The 23,586-nt window shown below is 40.3% G+C and overlaps 4 protein-coding genes across 7 annotated transcripts in view; 3 read left to right on the top strand and 1 right to left on the bottom strand.

Annotated features, from left to right (window-relative positions):
- gjc2 (gap junction protein gamma 2) overlaps positions 1–10,427 on the top strand; it is a 15,226-nt gene extending 4,799 nt beyond the window's left edge. Inside the window, exons 2-3 of one of the 2 annotated variants that reach the window (XM_005721507.1) lie at positions 5,876–6,005; positions 8,112–10,427. In XM_005721507.1, coding sequence (XP_005721564.1) covers positions 8,141–9,397 — 1,257 coding nt within the window. In that variant the 5' untranslated portion in view covers positions 5,876–6,005; positions 8,112–8,140 and the 3' untranslated portion in view covers positions 9,398–10,427. Of the gene's footprint in view, positions 1–5,602; positions 6,006–8,111 lie in introns of those variants that run through there. The other variant, XM_013911875.1, reaches the window with a different exon arrangement.
- Positions 10,428–11,870: 1,443 nt separating this feature from the next.
- iba57 (iron-sulfur cluster assembly factor IBA57) lies at positions 11,871–15,653 on the top strand. Its single transcript, XM_005721506.2, has 3 exons — positions 11,871–12,422; positions 13,378–13,727; positions 14,963–15,653. Exons 1-3 carry the CDS (start codon positions 12,061–12,063, stop codon positions 15,352–15,354), a joined length of 1,104 nt encoding a protein of 367 aa, XP_005721563.1. The 5' UTR covers positions 11,871–12,060; the 3' UTR covers positions 15,355–15,653.
- Positions 15,654–15,659: 6 nt separating this feature from the next.
- Positions 15,660–18,928, bottom strand: jmjd4 (jumonji domain containing 4). The gene is made up of 6 exons (XM_005721500.2): positions 18,659–18,928; positions 18,409–18,574; positions 18,198–18,323; positions 17,839–18,106; positions 16,280–16,426; positions 15,660–16,191 (listed from the first exon to the last, which is right to left on the bottom strand). Exons 1-6 carry the CDS (start codon positions 18,909–18,911, stop codon positions 15,856–15,858), a joined length of 1,296 nt encoding a protein of 431 aa, XP_005721557.1. The 5' UTR covers positions 18,912–18,928; the 3' UTR covers positions 15,660–15,855.
- A 34-nt stretch (positions 18,929–18,962) lies between these two features.
- snap47 (synaptosome associated protein 47) overlaps positions 18,963–23,586 on the top strand; it is a 6,752-nt gene continuing 2,128 nt past the window's right edge. Inside the window, exons 1-5 of one of the 3 annotated variants that reach the window (XM_005721504.1) lie at positions 18,964–19,026; positions 19,353–19,430; positions 19,751–20,276; positions 20,396–20,904; positions 21,209–21,333. In XM_005721504.1, coding sequence (XP_005721561.1) covers positions 19,780–20,276; positions 20,396–20,904; positions 21,209–21,333 — 1,131 coding nt within the window. In that variant the 5' untranslated portion in view covers positions 18,964–19,026; positions 19,353–19,430; positions 19,751–19,779. Of the gene's footprint in view, positions 19,027–19,352; positions 19,630–19,750; positions 20,277–20,395; positions 20,905–21,208; positions 21,334–23,586 lie in introns of all 3 variants that reach the window. The other 2 variants (XM_013912499.1, XM_005721502.1) reach the window with 2 other exon arrangements.

Raw genomic sequence — 23,586 nt, 5'->3', positions numbered from 1 at the left:
CTATAACGCGTTACTTAATAACGCGTTAGTCCCAACACTGGTTAGAGTTAGACAAGACTACACGAAGACATAGAAGCAGCAGCAGGGAAGATAAGGGAGGGAGAGAGTGAAAGATGCGTCCGAATCCTCGGAGAGCCAAAGAGAAATGAGACATGACTCAAAACCTTTTCACAGTACTGTTACTTCAATATTTTGTGCTATATTGCAGTTCCTACTTTTCTTAAACAGAAAAACTGAACAACAAGAAAAAAACAATAGTGCAGAAATGTGGGGAGTTTCTCAGGAAAGCAATGTGTGAAAGCCTGAAAAAGCACGCAGTCATGCCTAACAACCTCGCTTGCTCTACTCTAAATCTAAATGTTGATTGCTAGGCAGTCTCTGCAGGGATTTCCGTCTGAAGTTTTTGTGCCATGTTAACATAGACTGTGATAGAAAATAATAACATCAATTTCAACTGTTCTGCACTCCTTGGTATATAATCTGATGCATTAAATGCCTTAAAATATTCTTCCAGAGCCCTCTGTAAAAAATTTAGTCGTTAACTCTGGAACAGGTTATTTTTATTGTTTGCACACGCTTTCAAAGTTCTTAGAGAAACAGGGCTGCTAGTATCCCACCTAATCAAAGCCTAACTAGGTCAGTCACCTGTTTGCCTTAGGTTGTGCAACAGTCAAACACCTTTTAAATGTCTGTTAAGAGTTCAGCAGGAGTCAAACTTGGTGTGTTTTAAATGAGTACATGCTTGCCATCTAGTGGCTAATAATGACAATGCCAGAAGGATAAAATGAACAAGATTTAACACATGTAGTTGTTCAAATCTAAAAATATATTAATACTACTGTACACTTAACATGCATTCAGTGGTATAATGAATAGCTGCATGAATAGTTGCATATTTACTTGGTAACAATCACAGTGACCTTGAAGGTTAATATTCTCCGGAGTAGATTAACTTTTCTTATCACAAGATTAAGACTTTAATTGTTATATGTGTTAAGTACTATAGTACTATACAATGTAATCATAGGTGGAGTTATGATCCTGATTGTATTAATTTACAACATTAGAAGAGTAAAGATTTTTTTTTAAAAGTATCTTGCTGTTATCTGAGGATATCCTGCAGCGTTGCTATCAGTGTCTGGAGTTCACTCAGTTAGAGAAAGGCAACGGCACTAAGATGCCCAGAAGAAGGAAGGAGCTGCCTTAACATACCCCTGATAGTGCAAATGAACCCTGACTAGGTCTGCTGCTCCTTTGAGCTTGCCCCAGCTCATTCCCTGACATAGACATTTAAGACAAGATAACGTCAAAGATCAAGGCCTCACAGCTCTGCAAGAAAAGCACTGTTATTTCAATTCTTTCTTTTTGATGGCTAGTTGTGAGTTGGATTGTATTGCTCTGATGGAAAACCTAATCAGAAAGTCATCATATGAATAACAGTGGTCAAGTTACACAGTGAATGCCGTTATGTTTATACATTGAATTTTACAATATTAGTCAAAGCTTTTATGTTGCTACCATTTTTTTATAACATTTTGAAAACTTTTAACATTTCTCTAAAATTCGGTTATCTTTCAGAATTTAACACTGAAACTCTGTATTAGGTTATAGCTTACAAACAGACCTATGAGCTCATGCCCATGGAGGAGGTATCTGTCAATACTTCCTCAACAGTATCGGTCAGAATAAACACACATGATCACCTAATCAGTTGTTACACAAATCAAGGTTAAGTTCAAGGTCATATTTCACAAGAATCTCTGCTCCTCCCAGGGCACTGGCCAGATTTTTGTGAAACCTGCACTCAGTAATCACCCAGTGTGTTTTCATCCAAACTGTGCCTGAGATAAAGGTCAAGGTCAAGGTCATTTTATGGATACTAACCTGTGAACTGTGAGGGATTGTGAACTGGATAACCTACGATTTCATTTCTTTTCTTGTTTAAGACGGCAAATTTTCTTCTGCTTTCCAAACTTTTCAGCTGCTTTGTTTTCTTCTATAGGGCTCTATAGCTCTTTTGGTTAAATAAAGATTACTCTGTGTTAAGATGTGTTACTCACTTTCAAATTTAACTAGACAACTGGTTCCATGCAAATATTTTTATTTAAACTCAAATCAAATTACATATCTGAGAAGATTTAACTAAAAACATTGCATAATTCATCCGTGTCACATTCACCACAGCCATACAGTCAGTTCTACAGGTGAGAATAGTTCAATATTGTAAACTACCTAATGAGACAACTACTAATGAGTTAATTTTTAACTGGCAATGAAGGCTGGCCTGATATAGCTCTGAAGTTCACATAATAATAATGTTTTAATCTTCCCCCTATAGATCAATGGGAGTGTGGATATATTATCTCTGTTAGTAATAGAGCTCTTTAAAATCCTTGTGACTGCCAGATTTGCTGCAGTGTTGCACGCTATTTGTCATATTTATCTTTAAGTGAATATGGACGTGCATGAAGACGAGAGCTTTTACCTGCATATCGGACTCTTAATGTTTTATTTTCTCTGTTCATTTAACACATTCAAAAATAATAACCAAGTCGATACTTTAATATTGAAACTAAACAAATATGAACTTTCACTTCCTTTGTCAGCGTAATGTAATGCACACTCAATACGAGTTGCTTTGCTCATGTGTGGGGGACGCAGAGCCCTGTCTGAGGGAAGTTGTTGGCATCCTCCTCAAGGCTTTTCATGCAGTCGCTTCAGTGGAGTCCAGCCTTAGTGAAACTGGCACGGGACGCACTCACCCCGGGGGTAGGAGATGCTCAGCTGAGAAACTGGGAGAAAAATGAACAAATGCGATGGGACTGCCACCACTCTCAGGCTGCCTGTGGGACAGCCCTTCACAGCCTGGTAAGAGTAGTTTAATGATAGTGGTAGCAGAGGATCAGAGAGGAGGAGTCCAAGAGCCAAGTTGCATGTTTTTGCTCGGGTGTCTTGTGTCACTCTTTTCTCCCAGAGGGTGGGACACATCCAAGTCACATGGTGGAGCTCGATCTGTTACATAAACACAGACCTTCACAGCCCCCAGTCTACTCGCATCAACTTTGTTCAGTAAATACATGCGGATAAACCTGTTGTGATGTCATCAGCGGCGTCCAAGGACAGTTGTTGAGATGTTCGCTCCTCCATGCTGCATCATTCAGCAGTCACTAGTCCACAAAACTTAAAAGCTTGCAGTGACCTCTTAAGACGTAACCGTCTGTGACTCAAAACTTACATTTATTTGGTTGGAATACTGATGCATGAAGTATAAGTATACAGTACACATGAACCAGGGGCTATGAAAATGGTTATGAAATGGTTTATATAGTGAGTATTCAATTCAGTGTATTTTTAAAACCTTTTTTTAAATCTGGTAAATTCATGAGACATTCCAGTGTCTTTCTCTTTATTTTAAGTGATCTGTTTAACATATAACAATAAATATAACCTTAATGAATATTAAACACCCTCTTTTGGCTGTTACATGTGGCCAGTCCTTGTAACAACAGCAAAGTCAAACAATGTCTTACAGGGGAATACTGTAATATTTTCCTGGCTCAGGGCAGTCCAATCAATACTTATCAACATGAACTTCAGTTTCCCAAAGCTAGAACAGTCTGACTTGTCCAAGGACACAATGACTGTGTATCCAAAGCTAAACAGCCAATGGGCTGACTCTATGGGTTGTTTTTATTCAGTAACTTTGTGCATCTCATGCATTTAAATGCACGCAAAAGCTGAGTTTTTATTGTTTGTCACTGCCACTATCAATTTTCATATCATGTCAATTTTTTCTTAATCTTCTGCTGTAAAACCAGTAATCCTGCAAACAGTTATTTATAAATAAAATGAAAAAGGTAATAGTCAGGCATATATTTTTGATTACATAAGGTGTTTTAGTAGATAATGGTTCTAATATCTTGACTGAATACATCTGCATATTAATCTCTTCTAATATTCTGAGTGCTTCCTTCACTCAGAATGTTATGATACCAGAGTGATAAATGCAGTTCACATCAACAGTGAGCAATTTATACAACTGTTGAGGAACATAAACTCTAACTGACTTCAATTTCAAGTCACACAAATGTTCACTTCTTAGCTATCTTCACTGGACCATCTGCGTCTTCTGGATGATGGAAGGACTTTAGAGGGAGAGCAGTGCGTTACAACTTAAAAACACGTGCTTAATGGTCCCTTAGGGAAAGCACATGTCCAAACGCCAAATGCTCAAGCCATTCCAGAAGCATCCCCTATCTTCTTTTCCTCACTGCTGCACCAGTGGTGCTTGCTACACCGCATCTCCTCAGTCAAATGGAGAGGCGAGCCTTGAAGGCGAGGCCTCTGGAGGAAGGCTCCTGCAGGCCCAGATGGCTAGCACTCAAAGATTTATTAAGACCACAAATGACTCAAAAAGAATGAGATTTTAATGCAGACTTCTTTTTTACTGCTATTGTTTTAATCTGGGCATTTATTTTTGTTGGCTTCCTGCGCTCATAATATTGCAACAGTGTTTAAAGACACTGGAGATCAAGAATTTTGCATCATTTCTGAATTGAAACTGTGATTTGATTGATGGTGGACTTGCTGATGTTGTTGAACGTTATTCTCTGCTTTATAGCTGTACACAGATCATAATTAAAGAGTTATTGGGGATCTGGTGAAAGTAACTTTATAATAATATGGCCAACGTGACAATGACCAGGCACATTTCATTAATGCAAGCCAGACACTAACCAGTTTATCTGTCTTCTATTAAAAGTAGTCGAGTTTAAATCTCTTCCAAAACTTGATGGAAGAATTCTTACTTCTAATCTTCCATGAATCACTTCATCATCTGTATTTTGGTGTTTCATTTCTGAAGCAATTAATGTAATGCACGTGTATGTGTGTGAGATTTCTGTTCATATAGCACAAGTCTTTTTATCATGATAAAATAAAGGCCATTACGCCTCTTTAGTAACAATGTATGCCGCTGCACTTCACAGACCAAGGTGAAAGCTTTAAGTATAAACACCAAGTTGGGAAAAGACGTGTAGCCGCAGCAATGACTGCGACCTGTCCACTGCTTCTATCTGGCCATCTGCCTGGACAGAAGATCTAAATATTATGACACTTGATATAACTGAGCATACCTGCTGGTTACATTCTAGCGGATCTGTATTGAGGCAAGGTGGCTTATATCTCAGTGACACTGCTGTCCTTACACTTACTGGCCTCCCCAAAGTTGTTTTTTCATGACCGTCACCCACTGTAAACTGTTATGTAATTGATAATAGAGAGGTTGCCTGTCTGCATTTATTTTTTGTCGATATGCTTGTATGTGACAGAAAGAGTGGGATAGAGGAAAATGTAGTGATGTCTTAAATGATCTTTTGAGAGAACTAAAAGTGTTTATCAGTCATTAAAATATAAAGGTGCTAGAAGCTGAGGTGCTTACTGTATGTTGTCGGAAACAGAACGTGATAAAGACGATGACAAAGTGAGAAAAAGTAGAGAAAGAGAGAGAGAGCGATACTGCCATCATCTGTGTTACAAATGTTGCACATGAGCGTTGGGGGGAGGTTGACTGTGTTGAGATTAACGTCCTCCCTCAGCTGGGTGTTCGTTTCAATCTGCAGTACCATATCCTCAAGTCTGAACCCTTGGATGAGGGTCAGTTGCCAGAGGAGGATTTTTTCTTCTCTGCCTCTCTGTTTTTTTTATACTTCCTTCTTGGGCAGGAGGCTGGTGTAATAGAAACCAGACACAGGCTAGAATGTGAGGCATTCACAGCGGCGAGACTTCACTTCTTAACAGAGTGAAAAACGGGATGAAAAGAAATTCCAGTTCAACAGGTTTAGTCATTTTTCTTATTTTTTTGTGATTCTGGAAGTGATCAGTAAGACGGAGAAGGCCAGGACATTAGGATGGAAGTGGTATTCCATGGATCAGACTGTGGAGGGGATATCTAGAGAGGGCAAAGGAGACCTTCAGGATGGGGGAAACATGTGCAACTTTTCCAGGTGAGTTGTTTCTAGCTGACTTTCTTCTCTAGTCTAAACCAACTAGATATTTTAGTATTTTTTCAACTACAGTCTTGCATCGTGGCAGCATGGATGTGTTTGCGTGGACGTGTTTCAGAAAAAAAAAAACCTTGCTGAAAGACATTTTGACGCTACTGCAGCAGTCTTTCAAATATCAAACACTCTGACATATGCAAAGCAACTAAATGGAAAAATGTGTAGCAGTTGTTTTATATTGTACAGTGCAAAAAATATGTCCCAATCCGAGAGGAAGCTCATCACTAAAAATATTTTACGATACTGCTCTAATTTAGCCAGAGTTCCCATTCATAATATGGTTTTATGTAAAACATTATTGTCAAGATGCATAAACCACACATTTTAAATATTTTGTGTAATGTCCTATATAACTACCTCTAACTGCTTCACTAAATACCTCCCTGTTATTTACACATTAAACAGATTCTGGGACATTTGACAAAAAACATGGCAGCTCTTCCTCTTTTTAATGATTTGGAAAAATATTACAGCATTAAATTAAATTAAATTAAATATCCAACCTAAATTTTTACATGTAATTAATAAGAATAGTTACTCTACTACTAATGTAGGCCAATTTATATTAATCCTAAAAAATAACCTAAGAAAATCTATCAGGTTCCACAGACAGCTCAAGGGGCACATTGGGCTGAAATTGCTGCAGCTCTGCAATACAAACAAAACTGCACAAAACTTATATTAAATTTTCTAAAACGGTTTTCAAAACACATCAGCAGCGAGTGTAAATGTATAGGAGTTGTTATACGAATAAGGTTGATAGCTACACAGCAAATTCATTGCATCCTACATGAAACAGCCCTTCTGTCATGCCATCCTGGGGCAGAAGTGAACTGCCCACCATAGGTGCCATCTGCCTCCATGACGCCGTAGCCCTCCCCAGCGTCAGCAGTGCTGGATCTGCAGGGGAGGCCTCGTGGCAGAGCAACAAGCCTCTCCTGTTCTCTCAGATGGCAGCAGAGATGGCACATCACACGCCAGGGAATGCAGTGTTGCATTCATGAGATCACCGTGAACCATGAATGAAGGGACAGAAGTACTACGCTGTTTCCCTCCATTACAGTTGCCTCACTGAGTCAGTTGTGATGCAGGCTATGAGAAGAGTATGACACTGTGAGATCTCATTTCTGTGTAGGATCATTGGCGTGGAGTTTTAAAACAAAGCTTGCAGTATGTTTCTGAAGAGGCGTTCTTTGGTTTCCGAACTGGCTCGAGTTCTTTTCTTGTAGCAATCGGTTTTGTTCTGTCTCATCAAATGATTGATGGCGCGTTTGTTTGTTTGGCTGATGGAATGCTTTCTTTTTGTCTTTTAATCTTCCCTGAGCTATTTTGTACTATTTCAACCATGTCAAAAACTATTCCAGGATGTCCTAATGACTTTACCCTATGCATCAACACAAGCCTTTGTTTATTTGTGGCTGTGCAATCATTTGAAAAGAGAAATAGCCTTTACAAAAAGAAGTAGCCAAGTGAGCTGGTCACAGGTCCACACTGTATGTTTTGGCAAGTATGCTTGCAAAGTGACTGTTTAAGTCTGAGATAGCAACAAAATCAGTGAAACACCTTCATTATAAAATTAAAATTAATTTGCAATAATTGCCTTTCTCTTGAAAAATGACGCCACACTTTTCAGCGAAAACTTCACTAACAGAAAATATTTTAAGACTATAATTTGGTCTTAAGTTTAAGGAAACTCAGATGCTTTGCTGTTCAGGGGCTGTAAATTACTTCTGGGTTTGTTTTCTTGTCATCGTCTTCCTGGGATCTAAAAAGCTGCGGGTTTTTTAAATAATATTTTGGTATATTTTTGGTAATTGTATCTTTATACAGGAGAGTAAAAAAATAATTTAATTGCCACTTAAAACCATTTTAGTTAGAGAACACCACACAATGAATACAATGGGTTGATTAGTCAAAGACTCGAGTTCATTACAGTTCTAAATGACAGTTTGCTAAAATGTAAAATGTTCACATCATCAGTCCAAAACATCTCTTGAATAGTTCCTTACTTACATTTAATTATTACTTATCTTATTTTCTTTTTAACAGATTCTAGTTGAAAAGCTTCTTAGAGCAACATGAGCTGGAGCTTTCTCACTCGCCTCCTGGAAGAGATCCACAACCACTCCACCTTCGTGGGAAAAGTGTGGCTGACTGTGCTCATCATCTTTCGCATTGTGCTCACAGCAGTCGGAGGTGAGTCCATCTACTCGGACGAGCAGACCAAGTTCACCTGCAACACCAAGCAACCAGGCTGTGACAACGTATGCTATGACGCATTCGCTCCCCTCTCGCATGTTCGCTTCTGGGTCTTCCAGATCATCATGATCTCCACTCCCTCTGTCATGTACATGGGTTATGCCATCCACAAGATTGCCCGAAGTTCAGAGGAGGAGCGCAGGAAGCAGCAAAGACTTCGCAAAAAGCCACCTCCTCACTTGAGATGGAGAGAGAGCCACCATCTGCAGGAAGTCTTAGAGGATGAGGAAGATGACGATGCGGAGCCAATGATCTATGAGGATACACTGGAGGTGCAGGAGGCCAAACCTGAACCAGTAAGCAGTACTAGCAAAGACCCACCAAAATACGATGGCCGCAGAAAAATAGTGCAAGAAGGCCTGATGAGAATCTATGTCCTCCAACTCATGTCAAGAGCTATTTTTGAAATTGCTTTCCTTGCTGGACAGTACCTCCTTTATGGTTTTCGAGTTAATCCTTTGTATGTATGCAACAGGGTGCCCTGCCCACACAGAGTGGACTGTTTCATCTCCAGGCCCACAGAAAAAACAATCTTCCTCCTAATTATGTATGTGGTAAGCTGTCTTTGTCTCGTGCTAAATGTCTGTGAGATGCTTCACTTGGGGATTGGCACTTTTCGGGATACTCTTCGCATGAAGAGGAACCGTGGCCAGCGGATGTCATACGGCTACCCATTCTCCCGTAACATCCCAGCGTCCCCTCCAGGGTACAATCTTGTGATGAAGACAGAAAAGCCTAGCAGGATCCCCAACAGCCTCATCACACATGAGCAGAATATGGCCAATGTGGCCCAGGAGCAGCAGTGCACCAGCCCAGATGAGAATATCCCCTCTGATCTTGCAAGTCTGCACCGACATCTACGGGTTGCACAAGAGCAGCTTGATATGGCTTTTCAAACCTACCAAACCAAAAACAACCAACAAACCTCCAGAACCAGTAGTCCTGTGTCGGGAGGCACTATGGCTGAGCAGAATCGAGTTAATACAGTCCAAGAGAAACAAGGAGCAAGACCCAAGTCAGCCACAGAGAAGGCTGCATCCATTGTAAAAAATGGGAAGACTTCTGTCTGGATCTAGTGATAAATTTCCTTTAGTAGATAACAGTGAAAACTATCAAGTCCCCAGAATTTCAAAGTGACCCAGGTGGAGGATGTGTTTGTGTGAGATACAACTTCGGACGATAACAAGTGAAATTTCAGTCTCACTATTTTAAAGAAGTACAAAGTAGGAAGACTATTTGGGGGAATAGAAAATAAACACGAAGGAATTATTAACTCCAGTATCATAAATCTTCTTTGTTACTGTAGCGTGTCATATTGTTCTTGCAATAGATTTTGGTTATAAGCTAACAAATGCTTGCTCAGTTTATTCATCTACTTCCAATTAAAATGTCAAAGCATAAACAGACTGCTTCAAGCGAATTACCATGACTGATTTGAAGAAATTTTACTTTGAAAGGACACACGTGGATCTAAACCTGAAAATGCAGTCTAAGACACTGTACACATGCACAATGGCTCATTCTGAAGAATGATGAATGTTATTATTATTAGAAAGATGCATGTTTAAAATTAGAAGTATTTCTGGATGTAGTATGGATGAGTGTCCCCTCAAGAAAATTAAATGTAAAATTATATACATATAACTGTTTGACACTGAAAGCTTTAAATCTTTTTAGTGTCATCGCCAATCAATGTGTCCCAAAGCCTTGCAGTGTCACATTTGAACAGAAAGAGGTAAGTAAATAGAAAATAGACTAAATACTGATTTTATGCAATCTGAAGCAGATGATGCATGCTTTGCAGCTGGGAACATACAGCATAGACATAGGCTATAGTACAAATCCTGTCCTTAGCTATTCAATAAGCTCCTAAGTCTTGGCATGTTAAATGAGATTATTACCTTTTTTCTGTTTCTATAATTGCTTTCATAATAATGGTTAATCCTGCCTTCGCTGTTTTCATACAACAAAGTGCCTCAAACCTTAAAAGACTGTTCAAGTATTTTATTTATGAAACAAAGATAAACTTGTTTGAAACCTCAGATTTCTGTCTTTACAGCAGCACTCTGCTTTTGTCACTCTGTGCTAATAAAGAAAGTGTTTCTAAAAGTGCAAACGCTTTAAAGTTGTTTTTTTAATTGAAGTCTGACTAAAAATTAGAGCATTGAAGAAAGTTAGGATGTTACTGCAGGTCCTTCTCAATCACTTCTGACCATCTGCTGGTTGAGCCTTATCTTAAAATGGGGTCATACCTTTGCTGTCATTGCACCAGGACTTTGGAATTTCTCCCAAGTGACCTCAGACAAGCATCGACTCTGAACCTTTTTAAACCTAAGCTGAAGAGATACCTTTTTTGTTTGTTTGTTTAGCTTTTAGATATTCTTACTTAAGTAAATAAATGAGTATATTCACTTACTTACTGACATAGTTTAATTTCTATTTGTGCTCATATTAATCTGGGCAAACTGCATTCAAATAAAATAAAGGCTATTTCTCCTTTTTATGTAATCAATGCCAAACCTTAAGCTCTACAGGCTGTGCATATGCATCTATTAAGGTACATATAGGACATTTTCAGACTATCTCTCATTCCATTTGCCCAAATAATATTAGTTGCCCTACATTTAATTATTTTAATCTGTTGTCTTATAAAATCACAGCTAATGAAAGATCAACATCACAATGTGGGAGCTGGCTACTCCGCTGACTTACAGATTCACAGCACCACGATAGTATTAAAACAAGAACATTCACAGAGCGTTACTCCCCCTGAAGGCCAAGGCCTAGACCACAGGTGTCGAACTCCAGGCCTCGAAGGCCGGTGTCCTGCAGGTTTTTAGATGTGTCCTTGATCCAACACAGGTGATTTAAATGGCTAAATTACCTCCTCAACATGTCTTGAAGTTCTCCAGAGGCTGGTAATGAACTGATCACTTGATTCAGGTGTGTTGACCCAGAGTGAGATCTAAAACCTGCAGGACACCGGCCCTCGAGGCCTGGAGTTCAACACCCCTGGCCTAGACTAAAACTTTGATGCTTTTATTACAAACTGGTATCAGCCTGTTATGGTGTCATTCTACAGAGGGTTGTACAGCTCTCTCCATGCCCTTTCATATACTATATTACTCAATATGGTTTCTTTACATTTTATTTTCAAAGTCAATTTTGACCTTGAGCACTGTCATATGTTTAGCCAACCTAGGTACTCATGTCCCTCAAGGCCTAGTATATTGTGAAGTTTGAAGATTGTAATAAAAAAATGTGTGTAATACAAAGTTTTTACTGATTATTTTTACATTTTGTGAGACGTTTGACAAAATTAAATCAGCTCGAGCTGTTCTTGTTGTCTACCTATCACGCAAAATTTGAAAATGATATCATTACTGAGGAATATGCAAAAAAAACCTCGCAAACAAGCAACTTTAATAACTTTGATTTTTGCTGCTTTGCTGTTCTGTGTGTCGTTTTTATGTTTTACGATCTGATAACTTTTTATAAAGGGATAGTAGGAGAGCTTTTATTCTATCAATAAGCGTCCCATACCTCACGAGAAAACGACGGGAACAAATATCGCTCACTGACACACACGTGCTATCGAGCAATGCATTGTGGGATTTCAAAATGGAGCTGTTTGTGCAGAGTACGCTGTGATATCCTTGGTATTTAGCTGTCCACTGTCGTTTTTAGTGGAGTAGGCAGTCTTTTTACGACTCAGTACACTCCCGTGCCACTGTACATCATGGGGGTTTTGTGCTTTGCTCGGGGAGTGCTGGCGTCCGCCTCCGGGCTCGGTGTTTACGCCAGGAAAAAACCCGGAGATTTGTGTGTAACCCTTCTCTCAAGTGTGTTAGCTCCAGCTGGGATCCGTGTCAGGAGGTACAGCCAGGACACGGGTAATCCTAAACACTCCCAGGGGCAATTTGTGTGCTATTACCTTCCGCACAGGAGCCTGCTGAAAATTCAGGGACAAGACACGAGCGCGTTTCTCCAAGGTATTATAACCAATGACATGGCGGTGCTGGATGAGCCTGAACACAGAGCTTTATACGCACACATGCTAAACGTGCAAGGAAGGACACTATATGACATCATATTGTACAGGTAAGAGCAAACTTAGAGCACTGTTCAAACGCTTATAATTGCATTCAGTAAACGCGTTATCAAGAGGGTGTGTCTGCTTACTCCTTACGTAAAGGCGTTTTTTCCCCCGAGGCGTCACACTGGCCGACATAAGCTTATTTTCTTTTTCCTTCTATTTTTTTTAAACCCCGGAAAAAACCAAATGTATGACAGAAAACGAGCTCAGGCTGACAAACCCTTATTTAATAAGCTGTAAAATTCAGCACGGGAACAACAACAGCTCTTCTTTATCACTTGCCTATTTTTTACTGTTACTAAAAATAATGTTAATAAAACTTTAAAAAGCAAAAACGACTAATGTTGATGGTTGAATTAGAAACCATTTTTAAAATTCTATATTAAAAAGCGTTTGTCATGTATGCTGTACTTGAGTACATCTAAATTATAGAATAGAACTTCTCTAATAAACTGCAAAAAGACATTTTGCAATATTAGCATCTCAAATTTTTAGTGACTGACACATGATCAATGTTCTTTTAGTTTTGATGTACATTGTTGGGTGAACCACGTTTTCTATACCTTAAACTATTTAAGATGATATTCTTGTACACCTGGTTGTAAATATCCCCAGTTTTGAAAAGTTGCAGTTGTTGCAGTTCTCACTACTCATAACTCATCTTGATATCTAAACAGCATTTTTACTAGTCTTTGTAGTACTTTGTAAAGCTGTGTTTAAAAACTCCTTGCTCTGTTTGACAGTATTTGATGTTACAGCAAATCCTGTTAAAAATTACATTCTCATAAGGAGAGAATTATTAGCCCTCCTTTCTGTAAGACACAGTGGGTGACCACAGATGCTCCATCAAAGTTCCACCAAAGGTCACCCAACCAAAATAAGTGAAAACATCTGCGTGTGTTTGCTTTCATGTTGTTTTGCATTCTTCTGAGTCACTCATCCAGTTATATTTGCTTTCAGATTAAAAGAAACAGAAGGAGGATACGGTGTTTTCCTGGAGTGTGACAACACAATTAAGGACTCCATCTTGAAACACTTGAAAGTATACAACCTCCGCAGAAAAGTCAACATTAGCCCTTGTTCAGAGCTCTCTGTGTGGGCTGTGCTGTCCCAGCAAAACAAGCCAGGTCAAGAGTTCAGTAAGCCTGAGCTTTCTTCCCCTGATAAAGCTCTGGCATGGGAGGCTGATCCAAGAACTCAGCAAATGGGCTGGAGATTTGTGCTACAGAGTGATGTTGATCCTCTCAAAGTCATTGCATCCTGTCAGAAAGGAGACACTGAAAACTATCACAGACATCGCTATGCCATAGGTATGACACCAGCTTTGAACAAAGACAAACAAGAACACCCGGAGAGAGAGAGCAACTTATTCCGAAGGGCAAGGGCTTTACTAAAGCTCTGAATTTTTTTTAATTTAAATTTTTTTTTTTTGGGGGGGGGGTGTTTTTATAACAGTAGGAGGACAGGTTGCTTTTAATACAATATGCTCTATTATCTTTAGCCAGATAAGGACAAAAATATGATTTACCCGTATGGGCAGCACGGTGGCATGGTGATTAGCCTCACAGCAAGAACGTCCTGAGTTCAATTCCACCACCTGGCCAGGGCCTTTCTGTGTGGAGTTTTGTTCTCCCCGTGTTTGCCTGGGTTCTCTCTGGGTACTCCAGCTTCCTCCCACAGTCCAAAGACATGCAGTTAGTGGGTTTAGTTTAATTGGCCATTCTAAGTTGCCCATGAGTGTTAATAGTTGTGTCTCTCTGTGTTAGGCTTGCGACAGACCTGCCACGTGTAGCAAACTGTTTTATTGGATATGCTATTATACCCTATTTATAGTGTTTATTGTTTTGTTTGATATGCTTTTATTCCCATGTGAAGCACTTTGAAAAAACTTCCTGTTTTAAGAAGCGCTATATAAAGACATTTTACTTACTTGGTTATTGCCTCTCGCCCTACCGTAGCTGGGATAGGCTCCAGGAAAAAAAAAACCTGCTAGCTAGATCCTGAGATGAAGATAAATTCATGCAGTGTGTGATTTTGTTGTGAGGTCATAGGGTGTTGTATTGAAAAAAAGTATCGTGCAGCTCTCTCCATGCACTTTCATATGATATGTTATACTCTATGGGGTTCTTTATTTCCAATTTCTTTTCTAGGTCAACTTTGACCTTGGGCTATGAGAAATGAAGGTCGAGGTCAAATGCTTAGCCAACCTCAGTGTCCCCCAAGACCTGGAATATTGTTGCGAAGTTTGACAATGATCTATAAAAAATTGTGGGTAATATGAAGTTTTTGCTGATTTTTAGTTTTGGTGTGACCTTTACTGTATTCTCACCAAAGTTAAAATCGGCTCGAGGTGGCATTGGAATCTACCATCACACAAAATTTAAACATGATATCTTGAAAGCTGTGGATGCTAGACTGCTAACAAAGAGACAGACAAGCACAGACAAAAGGAGGAGGGGGTGGTTCTGAGAAACCTTTATTTGTCTGAAAAAGTACTCTTATTTTATGACGCATGTTTGTGTCCTTTGCTGTTTTTGTTGTCTAGGTCTACCTGAGGGAGTCAAAGACCTTCCTCCTGGGGTTGCATTACCACTAGAGTCCAATCTTGTCTACATGCAGGGTATCAGCTTTAGCAAGGGCTGTTACATTGGCCAGGAACTCACAGCCAGGACTCATCACACTGGTGTGATTCGAAAACGCCTGATGCCAGTACGCTTGTCATCTCCAGTGGAACACCTCGAGGAAGGAACGGCACTGTTAACCCAGTCAGGCAAGCCAGCTGGGAAGCACAGAGCAGGGACAGGAGAACTGGGCCTAAGTCTGATCCGCATGGCGCACGCCAAAGAGGTGTTGACGCTCAGATCTTCTGACGACACTACAGTGACACTCGAAGCCTCCGTGCCAGACTGGTGGCCTGAAGATGCGAAATGTAACTGAAGGGAATGTTTTAAAGCTCCCTAAAAATGACATGCATCACATCTGACAGACTTCTCATGGACATAACCCTCAAGTACAGTATGTTACACTGTCATTGCTTAACAGCTGTGTGGCACTGGTCCATGTTTGGGTGTTTTTTATTTTATTTTTTTGCAATAAAGCCCAAGTTTGTGTGTTTTTGATTTTTTGCTTAAGTATTATTTACTACTGAACTATGCACTATCATAGATTTATCACAGCTCTGTTCATACTGGACACAAATAGTGTTGGTGATTATTCAATAAATATTTAAAAGAGAAAACTCAGATATTTAATGTGTTTAATCTGTCAGTGCAAAAACAAATGCAAGACATTCACAAACAATATTTGAGATTCCAGTTCAACTCAACCCAAAGATGCAGTAACAGATGTATCATCCTTTTTTTTTTTTGCACTTTTGCAAACGGGCACTTTTCATTCAAGCTATTTCCAGTCGATAACAATGGTGAGAGGCCGAACACATTACTCCTGATAAAGGAGATGCTGCCCTCTTGTGGACTGTATGGTGTCACGAATTTGCTGTAACATTGTTTCTGGCTGCAGAGTCAATGTTGAGTGATCGAGTCGCTTAAAGTCTTCATTGCACAGGAGGCATTCGATTATGTGAGCTACTCTTTGTAGGTCAAAGGCCGCGTGGTAAGGTCCCAACGTGGTGAGAATCTCTGAGAGATGACGTGAGTAATCGGAGGAATCCCCAGAGGAGCAAGCGTTAAGGAAAGCCATTCTGTTGTTGGCAATGATTTTCAAAAATGAGGCAAATTCTCCATAATTGATACCGGAGCAAGCCTTCATAATTACCTAAAATGAAACGCACCAAGCAATTGCTATTATGATCAGAGCAGAAGCACATTTAAATGACATGACTGAAAAGTTCCATGCATTGTACCTGGCAGTGCTGATGCCACGAGTCCATCGTGTTTCTCCACTCATTTATCTCTTTTTGAACAGATGACAGTTCAGTCTGAAGAAACTGCCACATGATGTCAATGTTGCAGCCATTTAGCCAGTTATGATTAATAGAGATGGTGTCTTCCTGTATGAAACAGAATGTTTTAATATGTCAAACTGGTGATAAATAAAACGCAGTGTTATACAACTTAGAGTAACTGTGATGTCATCATTTCCTGCAAAAAGCCATATTTCTACCAAAAAATATACACAAGGTTTAAATTTATGAAAGATATGTTGACTGGAGGAGATAAACCAGAGCTGCTGTATTGAAACATGAGTGTGTCTGTAAATGTGTGTAATGTTAAACAAAACATGAATTTTGTTTAAAACCTAATTTGAAAAAACATTATTAGGGCTCTTGTCATCTAGTATGTAGTAAGTAATCCAGTCCATTAGACCATTAGGGTATGTTCACACTGCACGCGAAAGCGCATCAAATCTGACTTTTTGACCCTATGCGACCCATATCCGATCATGGTATGACTGTGTGAACAGCACAAATCCAATATTTTCGTATGTGGTACTGAATCCAATACATATCTGATGTTTTAGAAAGCGACTGCTGTTTGAATGGTCATGTCGCATTAAATCCGTCTTTTACGTCACTGATACAAGACAGACACCAATTGTCAGCGCCAGAGAAGCGCCCAAGAACGCTTCCTGGCCATCCAGTGAAACTGTTGGGAAGACAACGGTGGAGAAACGTGAACATTTTATTTGTACTGCATAATCTGCAGATTCTGACAGCAATCTGCAACTATCCTTTGAAGCACCGCTCCTCTCTAAAACAGCAATAAGGATAATTATTAGGCCATATGCAAATAACAAAATAACTTCATAACTTAAAGCAAAATTGGGAAACGTAAAGTCCGAAACAAGTCTTTATATTAAGGGCCATCAGTCAAACAATACTGTTTGGTCTGGGTCTGAACAGAGCGCGTTGTGTGTGACGTTTTCTTTTGCGCATACGGGCCGCTTTGAGGGTTCTTAGCTCAAAGGAGTAGCCAGGCATGGTGTTCTGTTGCTGTAGCCCTGTCTGACATGTTTTAAGTTCAGAAGTGCTATTCTTGCAAAACTTGTTTCTAAAGAGTGGTTAATTGAATTGCTGCTACCTCATCGAGAACTGTCGCTCACTGGATATTTTCTGTTTTTCAGAGCATTCTCTGTAAGCTGGGAAAAGTTTCTAAAATACTAAGACCAGCCGGTATGGCACAAACAATCACATTCAAAACCACTTAAATGGCCTTTTTCCCTAATTCTGATACTCAATATGAACTTCAGCAGGTCATTTTGACCATGTCTACATGCCTTAATGTACTGAGTTAGATAATTGTGTTAACGAGCAGCTGAACACGTGTACCTAACATTGTGGCTGGTGTTTACATTCAGTCTAACAGAACACTTCTCATAGTAAGAAATGCAACTTGTCTTTTATAATACTTGGCAGACCATTTTCCTCTAGATCACCAGTAGATATCCCTCTACAGCTCTTACCAGGTTATAAACTTGATGATGCCAACCACTAGGCACAAAAATGATTTCTCCTGCCTCCTGAATGATTTCAAGAGGTTGGCAGGCTTCTTCAGCGTGTGGAAAAAGGCCTCTGTCTCGAAGTTCAGCTGACGTAACATCATAAGGGAGGTTGCCGTGAGTGTCTCGTAAAAACTCCTCCTGACCTGGAGGATACAAGAGCCACTTCTTCCTGCCACAGATGTTTGCAGACCAACTGTATGAACGGAACACATCAGAGTGGAATGGTGTCCTGGTAACAAGGAAGTGCACTGGGTCAGATCATGAAACATTTTATATAAGCTTATGTTTTGTTTTGTTTTTTTGAAATAATGTTTTCATACCATGACCCTTTAGGTCCCATGTAGACAAATCGGTAGTCATCCACTTCGAGGGTGTCCCAGTATTCATTGAGCCAGTCAGAAGTAAAGAACACTGGTGTGGTGTAAACATTATGTTCTGGAAAGTCCCTGTGGAGAAATTTACAAAGGATAGTTACACATTTTTCATACAATGGTGTAAACATTTTTCTTTGGATTAATATTACTGTGATACCTTGACATGTGCCAGTCTTTAAGATAGAGGCATCCTTTGGGTGATGAGTGTCCATTCAAGATGTATTCCCTCCAGTAGTGTATAAATTCTTTAAAAGGCATGACTTGTTTGGGGTTGGCATTGTACTCCTTCGCATTGCAGTTTGCAACAGGGACTGGAGTCTCATCTGTGATTGAAACAGTAACAGTTATTAAGAATTATTACAGATTATCTTTGCAGACATTTACACAGTAATGCATGTTTGTTTTACCAAACTCTTGCAGCAATTTCTGGAAATTAGGTTTCCCATCCTCAGTCACCCACTGTTTCCTACACTTCCACTCCTCTGTGAATCTCCTTGAAAACATACAAGGGTGATTGGGGAGCAGATATTTCTTGAAAAACTTGGAATAGCTAAGCTCCTTGTCAATGTAATCTACAAAATGCGAAGACCAAAACTGTTCATATGACTGCCTTGGTATTTTGACCAGGCTGCTGCAGTTACGGTACGCCTCCCTGTCCATGATGGTAAACAAGCCCTCGGCTAGCTATTTAGCAAGCTCAGCTGTCAGGGTTTGGACAGCGGGGGAACTGTGAGGGGGAAAAGCTAACTGGAAGATTAACTCGCCATTACACCGCGTACGTATTCTCACGTTTCTGCCACATTTGAAAATCTGGTTAAGCTAGAAAAAGTTACTAAGCTAAGAAAAACGCAATTTTCCACTATGACAAGCCGCTACACATTAGCGCATGTTGGGACTCCTGAACGACGCACATATAAAACCGTTGCTATTTATATTTTGTCACGTCACATACACATATATATATTTAATACATTTATATTAACGTTATGTTTTTCGTATCGCTTGGAAAGCGCCGAAACCGCCGCCACTGTCATTATTTTTCGCCAGACATTTTCGCAATAGTGCTTCTTTTTTTTGACAGCAAGTTTTTTTTCCCCCAAGTCGGACGGTAAATACGGCCGTGCTCGAGCGTGACGTCACTTCCGCAACAAACAGCCGAGTTACTGAGAGGACTACGAGGTAACGTAATGTCCAGCCCGGTGTTGACGATTAATGTGGTGTGGGTTTAATTGCACCGAGAGGATATAAAACACGTTAAAAGGGTTATAACATTATAATGACGCGCGCGTAATGCGGTCAGCTGGCTAGAGAGCTGAAGCTGCCAGTGTGAACGCCTCGACTGAGCTCATCTTGCTGTCTGGATTACACTCAAAAGAAAGTATGTTCTTCATCACGACTCGTAGATCACTCAGTACAAAGTGCTTCTGATGTAATTTCATCTTAACTTGCAGCAGTACCTATGTGCATGTTAAACTGATACCTATTTGTCCCCCTGACAGGTGAACCTGTCTTATCTCCTTCCATCACAATGAGCCGGGACGTTCCTATCCACAGCTGGCCAGGCTCCTATTACATCAACAGTGAGAAACGGTGGGAAAACGGAACCCTCTCTCTCACCAGAACCACGGTGTGCTTCGTCTCCAACCAGAGCAAGGAGAGTCTTGCCAGCTTCCGTCTCTCGAGGATCGTGGAGATCAAGATGGAGTCATCTAGTTTCATCTTCAGCACTCTCACAGTACTTGAAGAAGGCAACGTGAAACATTGGTTTGGTTCCCTTAAGCCCAACAGGGTGGTGGTTTATAATGTGTTAGAGCATTTCTGGAGAGAGCGGCTTCTCTCTCCCAGCTCAGAAGCCCAGCGGGCTGAGGCTCAGCCTTCGAAGGGAAGAGAGCTGATCAGCCTGGTGGCAGGGGCCCAGAAAAGATTGGAGGACACTGGCAGAGTCCTTGGCCATCAGGGAGAGCAGTTTGACAATATGATGCAGGGCCTGGAGAAGATTGACTCTGACTTGGGCGTGGCTGACAAGTATCTTAAGATATTTTTAGTTATTGAAGTTTTGCACATGTCTTGTTTATATTGCTTGGCTAACTATAACAAGGCCTAATTTATGACTAACATCAGTTCCTCCTGCCTCTGTATTACAGACTTCTGTCAGAACTGGAGTCTCCTTCTTGGTGGCCTTTTGGTAAACTCCCCTGGAAGACCCAGCAGGATGCAAAGGCCGATGATGCTGCGAGAGCTGCAGCTACTGCTTCTTCTTCAGCAGCCAGGGGCTCCAGCAGAAATAAGTTAATCACAAGCATCCCAGCAGTGCTGTCCAAAGGTGGAGAATCGGACTTGAAGCCAGGATGTTTGTCGGTGCTAGTGTCCTCGCTGGAGGTGCGAAACACAAACTGCCAGCTCCTTCACAGATTTGAGCGAAATGAAATTGATGAAATCAGAGTGCACAGCCCCTATGAGATTACCGTCAGGCAGCGTTTCATCGGGAAGCCAGACATATGTTACAGGCTCCTGTCCGCCAAGATGCCAGAGGCTTTGTCCGTGTTAGAGATGCAGTACAAAAAGAAGATAGAGTTCACAAGCGAATACACAGATTTTAAGACAACTCCAGTTTCATCGCCACGTGACACAGAAGGGAAAAGCTGGACTGAAGGTAAGGAACACATCAAAAAATAAATAAAGACACTCTTATTCCACAGTGGTTTCCATGCCTTGTATAGATTTGACCACTAAGTGGCAGTAAAGGTCTGCATTTCCACCTCTGTGTATTTATAAGTGTGCAGCCACATGTAAAAACATTTCATCATGGTTATTGGTGTCTCCTTGACAGAAATGTATTTTGATGAGTCACTTCACCCTGATTGCCTCAGTTGCTGTACTCTGAGTTTACTGTCTGGTTTCCTCATAAACAACATATGTACTCTGCACTTTTTCACCATCTCCACCCATGGAGTCAGGTTTACTGCAGACGTGCCAAGAGACAGAGCTCCCACTGGAGGTCCCCGCTGGAGAGCTGTCCCAGTTGCAGGTGCATGTCTTCCAGCCATCTGTCAGTCAGGCTGAGGCCCAGGAACTCAAACAGGTGAGAAAAGCTGGACTCCCAAATTTATGACTACACTACCGTGGCCTTAAAATGTTTCATATTTGTATTCACAAGACAAGTAACACAAATGAAAAGCTGTGTGTGCTCCGGGAACGGATTGATTCAAATAGGGGTAGCTGCTATTGTAAATAATCCCAGAGTCTCAGCAACACGTATTTTGATGTTTCCAGTCCAAACCACAATTCACCATAATGATTTTTTTTTATTTTTCATCCTGTATGTTTAAAATGTTATTTGGTGAGACCACAAACCAATGTCCATCCTGGTTTTAAGAGAGGAAAAGAAACACGGTTAGTTATTTGGTCAGAACCTACAATGTCTTTCCATTCAGAACCTCACAGCGCTGAATGCTGTTACAGACACGGTCTGTGGTGGCAAGACCTACACAGTGACGCAAATTCAGACCCGTGATTTGGGCAAGTTTTATTTTTTTATAATGTGTGTGTGAACCACTATTACAGGTTGCTTAGACTAGGATTTTTCATGTAAAACTTTCAGAAAGTTGCTCTTTGTTTTATCATATAATGTTTAAATGATCAAAGTTAATGAGTGACTTCAGTCTACAAGGCTCTACTATATGTAAAGGAAAAAAACTATATTAACATTTACAAGTGAGAAGAAACCAAGCAAATACAGTTAATAATGGTGCAAATGTGCCAGTATTGAAATATGTAGCAGACAAAGATGGCTTTGCATTACATATTAACACATAAACATATTAACTCAAAGTTTTTCATGACATCATTACCGCCCTCAACTCCTCAAATCAAAAACTGAAGCAACAACATACAAATGTCTTGTCAACAGCAGCAGTGACACCATAGACAAATACTGTGTTGGGGTTAACAAATAGCTTCATGCTGTAGCTCAGGAGGTAGAGTAGGTCATCTACTAATCTAAAGGTTGGCTGTTTGGTCACTTTGCCAAAGTATCTTTGGGCAAGACCCTAAGTTGCTCTCGGATGCATTTATTGGAGTGTGAATTTTATAGATAGAGGGATAGAAAAAGTGCTTATATGAATGTGTTTGAATGGGTGAATGAGGCAAGTTGTATAAAGCGCTTTGAGTGCTCCAGTAGAGTAAAGCAACACTATATAAGAACCAGTCCATTTAAGATTTGCTTGCAGCCTTATAGTAGTATATAAAATAATATCTCTGAGGACCTAACAACATTCCTGGCAAGAACTAATGTACACAGGGAAAACCTGCAACCTCCACACAGAAAGGCCCCAGCGAGCCAGTGGAATGAAACCCAGGAATTTCTTACTGTGAGGCAACAGTGCTAACCACTGCTCTGCATGTTCGGTCAATTGGTGATTCTTAAATGTACGTAGAGGTGAATATGAGCGTGAACGGTTGTCTCGCTCTGCAGTAAACTGCCGACCTGACCTCTCACCCCATGACAGATAGGCTCCAGCCCCCTCCTCTGCCTCCAACCTTCTTCATGATAAGCAGAAGAAGATTGATGGATGGATAATAATATAAAAAAGAAACAAGCACACCATAGCAATAATAGCATCAGGCCAATCACTGGCTAGCCTATTGTGCTTTAAATGGCATGTTATCTGCGGCTGATAATGGGTTACATTTCAAAGCGTGCCAGTTTTGCCTTAATGCTATGCTTTTGTACACACCCTGCTCTTACTGTAATCCATGTCAAGATTAGAATCACTGTGGGCCAACCGGTACTGATAACTTGTACTCAGTTTCATGTCCTGCCCTAAGTGCCGTGCCAAATAGTCTTTTTGGTGTCAGCATTTGTATGTTTTATTATTGTTTGTGGTTGGAAATTCCCACTTGCTAAAAATATGCTGTAAGAATATGAAATTGAGTGTGCTGCTAATGCACAGTCCCAAAGTTACCGCACCTAATACACAAGACACTCAGACTTTTTTTTGCTAATATATTTTTTCTTTTAGCTCTAGCCTAAATGTTTGATTTGAAGGGTTTCTACATGACTTAAGTCCCCTAGCCATTATATAAACAGCGGCAAGAAGTGTTCATTTTTACTGTTTTTCTATGACACACCGAAGCTCTTGTGAATGTTAACTGCAAGGTGTGATTCAGTCATGTCCTCTCAGTTTAAATTGTAAAGTCACAGACCTGAGTGAATGAATATTGTTGTTCCTTGGTGTGTATTGACATATTATCTGTTTTTCAAACTGCTAACTCGAGCTGTTTTTGTGCTCAGCTGAAATGTCCACATAAACCAGCCAGAGAACATAATGACATA

The sequence above is a fragment of the Pundamilia nyererei genome, unplaced genomic scaffold (assembly GCF_000239375.1).
Source record: "Pundamilia nyererei isolate P.nyererei 1_Seehausen unplaced genomic scaffold, PunNye1.0 scaffold00004, whole genome shotgun sequence".
NCBI lineage: Eukaryota > Metazoa > Chordata > Actinopteri > Cichliformes > Cichlidae > Pundamilia > Pundamilia nyererei.
This window is presented reverse-complemented; position numbering and strand designations above follow the sequence as displayed.

Excerpts from the sequence above, each read along its gene's own strand:
- iba57 (XM_005721506.2), top strand. The coding sequence starts at position 12,061 with ATGGGGGTTTTGTGCTTTGCTCGGGGAGTGCTGGCGTCCGCCTCCGGG. Across the intron at positions 12,423-13,377 it reads TATGACATCATATTGTACAG|ATTAAAAGAAACAGAAGGAG; the intron begins GTAAGAGCAAAC and ends ATTTGCTTTCAG. Across the intron at positions 13,728-14,962 it reads CAGACATCGCTATGCCATAG|GTCTACCTGAGGGAGTCAAA; the intron begins GTATGACACCAG and ends TTTGTTGTCTAG.
- jmjd4 (XM_005721500.2), bottom strand. The coding sequence starts at position 18,911 with ATGGACAGGGAGGCGTACCGTAACTGCAGCAGCCTGGTCAAAATACCA. Across the intron at positions 18,575-18,658 it reads GAAATTGCTGCAAGAGTTTG|ATGAGACTCCAGTCCCTGTT; the intron begins GTAAAACAAACA and ends TTTCAATCACAG. Across the intron at positions 16,192-16,279 it reads CGTGGCATCAGCACTGCCAG|GTAATTATGAAGGCTTGCTC; the intron begins GTACAATGCATG and ends GTTTCATTTTAG.